Genomic DNA, 13,572 nt, shown 5'->3' on the forward strand with positions numbered 1-13,572 from the left:
CTGAGTTGAACAGACAGTAGATGGCGCGCGATCTGCTCAATAATGAATTAGTTACACTGAACAGACGGCAGAGGGCGCGCGACCGCGCATGATCTGGCGCACGCGCAGTGCCATCGTCAAGTTTGAAGCCGCACAAGGGGCGGAGATCTCTGCTGTTTCCTTCCCAAAAAATAACTGAGGATCAACCCACGGGAAACGGTTCCCAAGTAGCGGCTTTCGAGCGACATGCCAGGTACGTCCGTTATCTAACGAGCTTTCCCCAGATTATCACGCGTTGCGTTCTGACTCCGCTTGCTGGGGCTGGGCTTTTGTAATAGTTTGTGCTTAACAGGATACATTGTTACAGTCATGCATGCAAAGGATAAATTACACTCTGAGAGTAGCTGCATCATTTTCACTGTCCATATCGATTATCATTTGTTCCGTTGCATGGATTCGATTCATTGTCTTATTATTATATATTTTTTTTTTTTGCAAACCGATATGAAACGCTAGTTAGATGCAGTCAATCAATCCAGATTGTGATTTTAGATGGTAGTTTACAGGAGTAGTTGACACAACTGTGGAATAATGCACAAGCAACTAGATGAGAAAATATATTTGAAGAGAGTTAAATATGCTATACTGTTTAAAATACAGAAACTATGGTTTTAGTAACATGGCAGAATGATGCTTATACCGTGGTACTGAATTGCTAAAATGATATGTCATGCATGCATGGACAAATAAATAGTAAAAAATACCCCAACTCTTATTAAAACAAAATTTTAACGTTTCACTCGCATATTTCACACTTTTTAAAAACACAAACAAGTAAATAATATAAAAAATACAAAATAAGGCTGTATTCTGTGGACTTATTTTCTATAACAAATATTAATATTAAGCGGTTGTGCTTCGCTTTTTAAAAATCTCTTTAACAATGTTTAGATATCGAAACGATATTGACTATTTTGGGTGTAGCTAAATAAATGCACACGAAGCTTTTATATTTTATAACACGGGTTTTGGGGTATGCGGTCGCGCGCGTGTTTGTAAACAGAGGCTGTCGGGCCTCGTGCGGGTTCGCGCGCTGTTGCTAATAACAACCAACATTCTTCGCCGTTACCAAGCAACGATATCGCTACGCTACATTTTAGCGAGTTTTTTTTTTTTTTTTTTTTACCGCGTAATATTCGTCGGGTTTCCCCTGAAAGGCCCGTGAGTGTCAAGCAGCCTGCCGTGTTTACAGTGAGCTCCGTTAGCCACACAGCTGCTACACAACTGCTCGTGACATTAAACACGGCTAAAGTTAGATTCGCAATCACTGCAGCTGCTTCATTAAGATTTAACGACCGCTAAAGTCCTCAAGAAGAGGCTGCACGAGCGTTCTCACGTGACACGGGACGATGATGACGTCATCTTTTGTTGGTGCTACAACAAAAGTACCAAGATGATACATTGTTTATTATGGTATACTTTAAAGGACCTTAAATATTGTGGTATTTCAATATGATATTTTGAAAGTGTCATGATTATTAGCATTATCTGAGCTATGATACTGCCACAGTGCTTGAAATTAAAAGTAATGATGTGTGTTTACATGTAAATGAAACATTGAGACCATTATAGGGATGGATGATCAATAACTTAGATGTTCTAGCAACCTTGCAATATATATTTAAAATGTTATTATTGAGACTTTAGATCTAGAGTCTAATGTAAAATCTAAAAATATATAAATTTTGCATGTGTGCATGCTTTTAATTTTTTGATTCATAAAGCGTTTATGGCTTTTATAGTCTAATAACATGATGGGAGACCACTCAGATTTACATAACAGCTTCAACTGATTAGAAATTATTTACAATGCTGTAGTTTTATACTAAAGTTGAACTGATCATTCAGTTTTCGGAAGTGTCTTTTAATAATACCTGATCTGTAATATTTGAATTTGCATTGCAGGACATAAAGTGATGTATTGGCCGTTTGACAGGATTCCTCCACAGAACGATTTACTCCAGAAGTGTTTGATCTGGCGATTATAATATTGTTCAGGTGACACATGTATAACCGGTGCCATCCACAATCCCACATTCATACTTCCAGCGGCCTTTTGCATCGCTTCAGGACCCTGTCTTTAGATTAACGAGATCTAAACTCGGTCGTCTGGTCAGTATTTGTGTGTTTATGTGTTGTCCTGAGCCGTGCTTCTTCTCGGCAAAGTCATGGAGCCCAACATGGAGTACATCGTGGCGCAGGTCACGCAGAAAGAGGTCGGACGGCGGTTTCAAGTCGGGCCCGAAATCATAGACTACATCCTGGACAGACAGAAGTCACATGACCTGGAGCACGATCAGAGCCTGCTGGACCGGATGGTGGACAGTCTGGCGAGCTCATGGGTCAACGCAAGCAATTTCAAGGTGAGAGAGTTTGTAAGAAACATGAATCGCTTTAGTGCACTCACCATCCGGGTTTGTGTCTTCATCAGGTTTGGAGAAATGCAGCATTGCATCAGTGTCTCATAAACGGATGCTCTGCAGTGAATGGGTGCCGTCAGAACGAGAGTCCAAATAGCTGCTAAAATGTTAACTGATGGACCAGAGTGGCTGTGGATTATTGTGATGTTTTTATCAGACTCTCATTTTGACGGCACCCATTCACTACAGAGCATCCACTGATGAGACACTGATGCAATGCTGCATTTCTCCAAACCTGATCTTGAATGGGTGAGGACATTTTCAGCAAATGTTCATTTTTGAGTGAACTATCACTTTAAATAGAAGCCGAGGAGAGATTGTGAAGTTTAGTGACCGTTATTTCTGTTTTCTGAGTAAAAATATTCATTCTTGATTTAGTTTGGCAGATGCATATTCTAGGTTTTTTAGGCCTTAAGCGTGCGAGGAGTTGCATATCATCGTTCGCAGATCTTTGAGATATCACACTTTGTTTGACTAGAAATGATTGCTGCTTTAGATGATAAAAGCATGTGTTATCGTTTCAGGAAGAGTCAGTCGATTGTGTGTATTTCAGTGACCTCACAGACTTCATTGCCACTGATTTCTTGTCGCTTCTCAAGCTCAATCTTTAGTTTGTTTTATTCTGCTGGTTGTCATTCTCAGTGTTTTTGCCATACAATAATGTTTGGTATGAGGAGTCGCTTGATATTAGTCTCATTTTCTGCTCATAATTTTACTCTGATTTACCTTTGGCTTTATTTCAGTTCTTGATCAGTTTGACTACGATGTTTTTATCATTCTGTGAGGTAAATATATTTTCTGCAATGTTAATAAGGAATTATTCATATGTCATTTGATATAATACTTTAACATATTATTAACAATGCATTATTATTACTATTTTGAGTTTTATAATTTCAGTTTTTAATTGTAATTTTAAGTATGCGCCTTTTATCATTTTTTTATTAGTTTTTTTATATTTCTATTTAAATTTATTTGTATTTTATTTCAGTTTTAGTAATTTTTTTTCCCTCAAATTAAATTTATTTCGGCTCTAAATTTCAGTAACTTCAAATTTTTCATCTAATATTTGTTTTATTTATTGCAGCTTTATTTCAATTAATAAAAATACATTTTTATTTTTAAATATTTATTTTTTTCATTTATTAAATTTCAGTCTTTGTAATTTCAGCTCTTTAAATTATTTCCTAAATGTATAAGTTTCAGTTGTTTCTTGTAAGATTTGTACGTTTTTCATCTTAATATTCATCTTTTATTCTGTTGCAGCTTTATTTCAACTCATTGATTTTCTGAGACGTTTTAAAGGTGATTCATGAGCGTTTTTCATACTGTACACATGGATCTGTCATCAGGGAGTTTTTGCAGGGACTTTCTGAGGCTTAAACCATATTTAAAACTGTAAATGAATCTTAATTCAGCATCTGAGTTTAGCAGCTGTTTTTCTGGTATTTTCTCTGAACATCTGCTGCTAGATTTCACTCATGACACGTCCACAACCAGATGCACATACAATCTGTGTCCTCAAAACTCAATTAGTTATACTTTTAATAGGAATAAGAGTGTGGTTTACTGTCTGGTCAATTACTGTACTTGGCTCCAGTGCTTTTATTAGTGGTTCTGAACCATTATGTGATCGGTGTTTATATTCTCAGTTTTTGTACTTCCTGTCTGTTGTTTGGCGTATAATGTTTCTCACATTAAATCAGATGGCATCAAATATATATGCATTTATTTTATTTATTTTTTTCAGTGATAAAAGTTGTGATTGTGATTTTAAAATGTGATTCATAAGTGTGCTTGTATATGAGAATAGTAATAACAATCATTATTGATATTATTGTTTAATAATAATAATAATAAAAATTATTATTATTATTAATAAATAAAATAGAAAATAATTTGTGAATGCAAAATATGAAATATAAATATTTCGGTATTTCGCTGTAAAAAATAAAATAAATAATAATAATTTTAGAAAAATATTTTAAAACTGTATTATATAATAAAGTAAATTAAATGGTTGAAGTAAAACTATGCCATTGCATCTGTACAATTACAGAACATGCGACTGGAAACTTTTTTGAAAATCTAAATGTGATTAAAAAATAATAATTATAATAATAATAATAATAGTCCAGGTTTGTTTTGTTTGTTTTTGGTTGAGAATGTTTTGCTTATATGAATATGGCAATAATAATAATGTCATTTTTATTATTAGAAAATAATATAATAACAATTATATGACTTGCATTATATGTCGTGCAACTATACAATTATTACACTAATATTTATGGCTGTTTTAGTTATGTATTTTATTTGCAAACGTTAAAGCATCACACTTGTGTTTTGGCGGATGCGTCTGTGTTAGTCAGTGTGTGGGCTGAACACAGAGTTAAAATAACTCACTGAAGAGTGAAGAGCAGGTGTTGGGAACCGGATGCGTATCAAATGGTTTTATCCGTTGTTTAACTGGAGGAGATGCAGTCCTCTGCATGTAATAGAAGGAGGAGCTTCGTTAGTTTGTTTGAGGAGCCAGCCAATGGCGTGAGGTTGGGGGCGGGGCTAGAGGTTTGCCTATGTTTCTTTGTATCTGTTTGTTCTTCTGTTTGACCAGTGGCTTTAGTTCTTGGAAACTAAATCATAATTATACATTTTAATGAACCAGCTCGTGCATCTCAACACTTTTAAACCCATAGTTCATCCCAAAAAATTTACATTTTGTCATTATTTAATCATTAGGTCATCAAGGTAGGTATTGTGAAAAACGTCTCGTTGCTTTTTTTTGTGGTCCATGCAGTGAAAGTCAGTTTTGTTTGGACTCGGTTCTCAGTAAATGCAGTTCCACATGAAGTCAGTCTCTGAGTTTAATGTGCATTTAGGGAACATGTGGCAACCATCTCCTCAAACTTGTAATTAAAGGCGCTTATCAACAAAAGAGAAGCTTTAAGAGCTCCCTGCAGTCTTCCTTCAAAATTAAACTCTGATGTTTTAACATTTGAAAATGAAGTAAGGAAGCCATAAATAATGGCACTGGAGTTTTTCAGTTTGAATGTAATTTTTTTCTTTTTATTATTATTATTATTATTATAAAAATTATAATTTTTTTTTCATGTTGTAAAAAACAACAACAGTAATAATACTTTTAATTATTTTATTGTTTTATTTTATAGTTAAATATAACAATACAGTAGTAATATTCCTTATATTAAGTATCTTTTTATTTTTAATTGAATAATAATTACAATAATAATACTTATTATTGTAACTGTTGTTATGATTATTTTTAAATGGTTTATTTTTTTTACAGTGATATTATAATATAACTACTATCAGTTTGTAATTGTTATTATTATTAATTTCTTTTTTTAACATTTGAAATGTGTATGTTTTCTATATATTTTATGTATATTATTATTTTTTTATAAAGTTAATTATAGTAATAATAATAAAAACCCCACCACCAAAATTTGGCCAAATTGCACCGCCCTACAAGCTTTTAATGTTTTTTTTTTTTTTTTATTCACAATTTGTATCAGAAAAATTGCTTCTTTTTTTTGCCACTCAAATTGCGCAGCCCTAATTTCTTTCACGTTCTACATAAGAGAGAAATCAGAAGATTCAGCTGATTGAGTTAAATCTGACATACAGAAAGTTGTTTGACTCTACAGACGGTGTGTGTGTGTGTGTGTGTGTGTGTACTGCAGTGAATGTAGTTCAGCTTGTCATGATGCATGTATTAGCAGTGCTGCTGCACTCACTCTCAGAGTCATATGGGTAATATAAGATAATAAGACTGTATCTGTCTGATTGTTATTTAGGATGAAAGGTCAGTTTGATTGGTCGATGCAGTATGAACATACATGTTTTCTTCACACCTCCTTCAATGGCTCAGAAACGGCTGAGCCTCATCAGCCAATCAGAGCGCTCTCCCACAGCTGGCCTGGAAACCCAGATCTGTAAAGTTGCAAAGACTAAAGTCTGAAAGCCAAAGAGATGTTCTTTATCATAGTTAAGAGTCAACCACGGCCTCCTAAAACACGCCCCCACATGTCTACATCACTATGTGGGAAGATTTGCATAACACGCCCAAATGTTCAAGCAAAGACAGAAGGCTTAACTTTTATTCTTGCTGTAGTATTGTTGTTGCTCCCGTTGTGCAGACGCTGTGAAACTACAACACTGTTCCAGAACAGTCCAACCCAAATATTCAGACGTGTGCCGCGCATTTGATGGAGGACAAAGACTGTTTCCTGTGAGAGTCGGTGTCTGTTTCTATAAACAATAAAACCCATTATAAACCAGGCATTTGTTGAATCCTTTGGGGACATAATTACTGATTATAATGACTTATACTTAGTTTTTATGCATTGCGTTGTGTGTTGCGCTGCGTAAAATGCACGCTTTAATAAATGCATCTTAATGGATTATTATAACGAAAGAGTTTTTGTTTTCAATATGTTTTATTTGGTTAAGTACTAATTTAAAGTCTCCTATAGATATATTGATCATGTCTGTGAGGCATGTATTCAACGAGTTTCGGTTCATTTTTGTAAAGCGCTCCTGTTCAAGACGAGACGGCGAAAAAGAGCATCATGGTTGTTTTCTTTATTTTATAAAAGCACAACGTTTTGTTGATATTGTAGGGTGAACAAAAATGAAAGTAGAGCCTTTACAGTCACAAATGATGATTTACTCCTACCTTATGAGCAAAAATAAAGGCGTTTCCGCGGAAAACATCCAAGTGATCGTACTGGCGCCTCTTGGACATTACCCATAATCCTTTGCTGTTTGGATTTGCATACACAGTCTGACTTACAGAAAAGAGATTTCCAATGCAGATTTGACTTTTTTAATGTTAGCGAATGTCATTTGTAATTTAAGTTATTGCTATGTTATATATTGTTATTATTATTTTGATTAATACATATATATGTATATATATATTTTTTTTTAAGGTGGCGCTTCTGGGAATGGACATAGTATCTGCTTTAGTGACCAGACTACAGGAACGCTTCAAAACACAAATAGGAACAGGTGAAAATGTTTTTATAATAAAAGTAATAAATTATTATTATTATTGATTTTTTATCAATACTATTCATAATTATATTAATATAATATATAGATTAATATTTATTTTATAATATAATATTAAATTATATTTTATTTAAAATGTACTCTTTAAAAGGTAACACTTTTTAAGTAAATTTTGTAAAGTTTTCATGTATTTGATCACTTATTTGAAACTCATTTTTGTGCCTGTATGATAATAATTTAATTCTTTCTGTTTCTCTCTCAGTTCTGCCCAGTTTAATCGATCGTTTAGGTGATTCTAAGGACCAGGTTCGGGATCAAGCGCAGGCTCTTCTGTTGAAAATCATGGACCAAGCGGCCAATCCGCAGGTGAAACACGTACAGCATCCTGCTTTAGAGTAATATGAAATACATTGTGGCTTAAACTTATAAAAGTGTAATTGTTTGCAGTATGTTTGGGACCGAATGCTGGCCGGATTCAGACATAAAAACATCCGGAGCAGAGAAGCTGTTTGCTTTTGCCTTATTGCCACTCTTAATGTGTATGTACCTGTGCTCTTTTAATATCATTCAGGGTTTTTATTAATGCTTTTAATTTTGCTATTTTTTTTTCATGATTTAATGTTTAATGTTGTAGTAATTTTTTTTGTGCTTGTAATTTTTTAGTACTTTTTACCTGTGTTCTTTTAATATCATTCAGGGTTTTTATTAATGTTGTTAATATTTTACATTTTGGTATTTATCTATTTATTTTTCATTTATGATTTAATGTTTAATGTTTTAGTAATTTTTTTTGTGCTTGTCATTTTTTGTACTTTTTACCTGTGTTCTTTTAACATCATTCAGGGTTTTTATTAATATTTATAATGATTAATGTTGGTATTTTTGTAAGAAAAAATTTGCTTTTGTCTTTTTTTGTAGTTTAAAAAAATATAAAATAATTTAAGTTTTAGTTTATTAATTTTAAGTTTATTTTAATTTTAATATTTAAGTTTTATTAATGTTTATTTTTTAATTATTAATATTTAAAAATATTTTATATCATTTTATATGTTTAATGTTTTAGTAATTTTTATGTGCTTGTCATTTTTAGTATTTTTTCTGGTGGTCTTTTAATATCATTCTGGGTTTTTATTAATATTTATAATTAATACTTTTTGGTATTCTTATTTAAAAAAATGTGCTTTTGTATTTTTTTAGTAGTTTAAAATATATATATATATATATATATATATATATATATATATATATATATATATATATATATTAAGTTTTAGTTTATTATTTGCATTGGAAACTATTTGAAATAAAAATAAAATAAAATATTAGTAAATAGGTTTCAACATTTTATTTCAGGGAGCATACAGCACATGTATTTTATGGTTTCAGTTTCTCTATTAACTCATCCGTTGTAGTTTTATTTTTAAAATTATACTTTTTTTCTCATGTTTTGCAGATATGGAGCTCAGGGTTTAACCCTTAGCAAGATAGTTCCTCATATTTGTCATCTGTTAGGAGACCCAGCGAGTCAGGTGAGAGATCAATGGTTTATAGCGTCCCCTGCTGGTCATCACAGGAACTATACCTATGAAAAGAGCATGCTAATGTGATTATATAACATGTTATAGAATGTTTACTGTATTCAGTCTTACTAACACATCACTATATAGATATATGACGTGTCACAATGCAATGCAGATTGCAATTGTTTGCAGTTTTTGAGCGTATGTGCTGTTAAAAGCATCTGATGAAGGACTGGATGTTTCCGGTCAGGTTCGGGACGGTGCGATGAACTGTCTGGTGGAGATTTACAGACACGTCGGGGAGAGAGTGAGGGTGGATTTGGGGAAGAAGGGGCTGCCGCAGTCACGGTAATACAATCAGATCAATAACCGTTATTATTATTATTATTATTATTATTATTATTATTAAAATCACTTCCTCAGCAACAGTGTCAACCACATTTTAGTAAACACATTTTTATGTATTTTATTATAAATGTATTGTAATTTAATGTTACACTTTATTTTAAACTACATTGAATTAAATTAGCGTTATTAAAAAAATAGGTTACATTATTTTGTATGCATTTTATTTTTCACCTTTTTTTTTTACATAGTCATCTACATTTGACAAAACATTTTCATGCACTGTATTGAAAATGCATTTCAATTTAATAATAAAAAAATTCTATTAAATTTTAATGGCAATTTAATTATTAAATTTGATGTGTTTTTAATGGAATGATTTTTTAAAAGTTATTATGAAAACATTTATACGTTTTGGATTTGAAAAAATGACTTCAGTTTTGATATCGTATGCTTTTTATACTTTATCATTTCTATTTTTTATTTTTTTTATTTTAAAAAACACTTTATCTTTAGAAAAATGTCTTAAAATTTGAGAATTTTTTTTTCCAGGTTTAATTTCTTAACTTTTTACAATTATAACACCATTTTTATATTTTAATTGAATGATTAGGATTTATTTTGAATATAAAACTGTAATTAATTTATATATATTTTTATTTTTATCTTACTTTATTTATTTAGAGTGCACAAACCGCTTAATAGTTTTGATATTTTGTATATATTTTTTTTACTTTTTGCTTTTATACTTTTTATTTTTTTTGCTTAATTAATCAATTTATTTATCTGTTTATTCCTTTCAGATTTCTTTAGTAGAACCTCAGGCTTATAAAAGAACTCGTCTTGTTTGACAGATAAAGCCTGTGTGTGTGTTAGTGTCTGATGGAGCTCTATCTTCTGTCTGTCTGCTTCAGCTTGAATGTGATTTTCAGAAGGTTTGATGAAGTGCAGAGGTCTGGGAACATGACGCTGTCCTCAGGTCAGTCCGTTGTGTTATAATTGATGATCTGTGTGATGTTATAAAGCACTATCATGTGCAGAATGAAGTTACCGGCAGATAAACTGTGCTTTCTTCTGTGTGTGTGTCGCCGCTGAGATTGTTCCCATTGTTTCCTCGCTGCCCCAGTTTCTGTGTGTGTGTGTGTGTGTGTGTGTGTGTGTTGGCTTGGTTTCGTTTGGGACGGTGGAATGTGGATTGACTTCATCTGTTCTCGTTTTTTCCACAAGTTTTCGTCTTTTATATCTTTTTTAGCCCTCATAATGCATTCACAAAATGTATTATTTTCACATTATGGGTCTGGAAGAATCTTATTTTTTACAACCATATTGTATATGTGCAGCAATTTCTCATTTTTTAATAAAAGTTACCATCATGTTATTACTCCATGTAAAAAAAAAAAAAAAAAAAAAAAAAAAAAAAAAAAAAAATATATATATATATATATATATATATATATATATATATATATATATATATATATATAAAATAATTTTCTTTACGTATATGGGATATATATCTGGGAATTCCGGTATAAAAATCAAGGGAAAGTGATTTTCAAATCACATATTTATTTCTAACAAAACAACATAAAATAAACATAAATATTACTCTCAGAAGTTTTTAAACTTGCTAAAAATAATTAAATAACTTACCTAAACTTTCACTTTGAGTAACAAGTGATCAAAAGGAAAACACAAAAACACACAATTAGTGTTCAACTCTAATATAACGTCAAAATTAATTTTGCAAAAGTGTTTTTGACACTTCATGTTACTTCATACATATAAAGGTACACAATAACCCGAATGCAAAATGTGTAACATTATTTTTAAATGGTTATATCTGTTAAAAAATCATTGTAAAAGTAATAAAATATTTTACATTGTTTAAGTATCTGCTATACTGTAACTAGATCTCACTGATTTACATTTACAGTAAATTACAATAATTATATGAATCACACACACACACATTTAGTAATTTTTATGTGTTCTTTTAACACCGTTCAGGGTTTTTATTAATGTTTTTAATTTTTACAGTTTTTTTAATTAATATAAAAAATATTTTTAATGATTTTATTTGTTTCATGTTTTAGTAATTTTTATGTGCTTGTCATTTTTAGTATTTTTTCCAGTGGTCTTTTAATATAATTCAGGTTTTTAATCATGTTTATAATTATTAATTTTGGTATTTTTATTTTTATTAAACAAAATGTTCTTTTATATATATATATATATTTTTAAAGTTTTAGTTTATTATTTGCATTGGAAACTATTTGAAATAAAATAAAATAAAATAAAATGGTAGTAAATAGTTTTCCGGTACTGTTAGTAGATCTCACTTACATTTACATTGAATTACAATATTTATATGAAACACACTCACACACACACACACACATATATAGATATAATATATATTATAATATTTTTTATTATTTTTTAATTGAGTTGTTTTTTCTTCCATGTTCTCATGATATCAGATTATATGAGTCATAAACCGGATGCATCAAATATTATCAACTCAACAGAAAAAAAAAACACATTTGCAAACTTTTCTAGTATATTTTGTGTAAAGATTCAGTAATAGTGCTCCACATGACTCATGCTCTATTTTAAGTCTTCTGAAATCATATGATGGATTTATATGAATCACTGAAGCTCTGATTCAAAATATCACCAGTTTTTGGATCATTTTTGTGTGAACTATTCCTTTAAATGCGAGTGAGGTCAGGAGAGAGGGAGTCTCTGCAGACGAGAGCAGTGTGTGTGTGTGTGTGTGTGTGTGTGTGTTCAGTCACAAGACTAGAGAAACACACAACAGAGCAGAGCTTCATTACTGCGAATCAAGCCTCCGTCATGACAGCAGGGGACGGTGAGATCATGTGAATGTGTTTCAGCGCTGCAGGTGCATTCAAGATGTTTGTTGCATGTAATGCATGTGAGGATCAAGTGTTCACGGTTTGGTTTTATAGTCACTCTCATTTCTGCATCTTCTGAATGTCTCGAGCTCATCTCGTATCTCTTTTATCATCCGTTTATAATGACTTGAAGGCATCAGCGTTAGCATATCAGTGCTGTTTTAATGGCTTGTTATGTGGCGTTGGGTTCCTGTGAGTTTGTGAGCTGCGTATCAGGTGTCTGAAGTGCTCTGAAGTATTCATGATCATCGACTTAATATTTGATATTCTGCCACCCTTTTTAATTTCTGATGGCTTTAGCTGCTCACGCATTCACCTGAGGCTCTACTTGAGCGAAATATTCCTGTTATCACCTTGTGTTTACATCTCGATTGTGTTCACTAGTGATCGGGTTTCTGTCTTTGAGGAGACGCACTCGGATTTTGTGAATAACATTTATATAAAGTGCAAATTGAAATGCACTGGAAAAGGTTTGCACAAATTTCACAAAATGTAAGTTGCATAAAAACATAGATTGATCTATTTGATAGAGAAGATTTAAACTGATAAACCCTTGATAAGATGCGAGTAGTTCTTAAGATATATTCTTAACATAGAGTTGTTTTGATCCCAGATTGCGAAACATTTTTCTAATCAAGTTAATGCAAGTTTACATTCCACTTGAGATATTTAAATTAAAAATAGAGACTAAATTAAATATTAAAGACCCATTTTTCTGAAAATTCTAAAGCTAAAACTGAAAGCGAATTTTGGAAAACAGTTTTACTCAAAAAAAGAAAAAAGGAAACATGGAAACTACACTTTTACTATAGTAAAAACAAGCCTTAATCAAATGATTCACGATACGCAATGTTCCGATCTGAATCTAATGATTCGTGATACGCAAAATTCCGATAAATTCCAATCTGAATCTTTATGATTCGTGATACGCAAAAATCTGATAAATTCCAATCTGAATCAAATGATTCGCGATATGCAAAGTTCCGATCTGAATCTAATGAGTCACGATATGCAAAATTCCAATAATACTAATCTGAATCAAATGATTTGCGATATGCAAAGTTCTGATCTGAATCTAATGATTTGCGATACGCAACGTTCCGATCTCAATCTACTGATTCACGATACGCAAAATTCAGATAAATTCTAATCTGAATCAAATGAATTTGCGATATGCAAAGTTCTAATCTGAATCAAATGATTTGCGATATGCAAAGTTCTGATCTGAATCTAATGATTTGCGATACGCAAAATTCCGATAAATTCCAATCTGAATCAAATGATTCACGA

At 31.6% G+C, this 13,572-nt stretch overlaps 1 protein-coding gene across 7 annotated transcripts in view; it reads left to right on the forward strand.

Annotated features, from left to right (window-relative positions):
* The first annotated feature begins 102 nt into the window (after positions 1-102).
* LOC113110638 (CLIP-associating protein 1-B) overlaps positions 103-13,572 on the forward strand; it is a 60,632-nt gene continuing 47,162 nt past the window's right edge. For 3 of the 7 annotated variants that reach the window (XM_026274751.1, XM_026274755.1, XM_026274754.1), the window contains exons 1-8: positions 103-232; positions 1,945-2,402; positions 7,415-7,493; positions 7,759-7,862; positions 7,944-8,035; positions 8,950-9,025; positions 9,267-9,364; positions 10,276-10,340. In XM_026274751.1, coding sequence (XP_026130536.1) covers positions 2,208-2,402; positions 7,415-7,493; positions 7,759-7,862; positions 7,944-8,035; positions 8,950-9,025; positions 9,267-9,364; positions 10,276-10,340 — 709 coding nt within the window. In that variant the 5' untranslated portion in view covers positions 103-232; positions 1,945-2,207. Of the gene's footprint in view, positions 233-1,944; positions 2,403-3,202; positions 3,245-7,414; positions 7,494-7,758; positions 7,863-7,943; positions 8,036-8,949; positions 9,026-9,266; positions 9,365-10,275; positions 10,341-12,136; positions 12,270-13,572 lie in introns of those variants that run through there. The other 4 variants (XM_026274750.1, XM_026274756.1, XM_026274753.1 and 1 more) reach the window with 4 other exon arrangements.

This window comes from Carassius auratus, chromosome 11, assembly GCF_003368295.1.
Source record: "Carassius auratus strain Wakin chromosome 11, ASM336829v1, whole genome shotgun sequence".
In the NCBI taxonomy this organism is placed as follows: domain Eukaryota; kingdom Metazoa; phylum Chordata; class Actinopteri; order Cypriniformes; family Cyprinidae; genus Carassius; species Carassius auratus.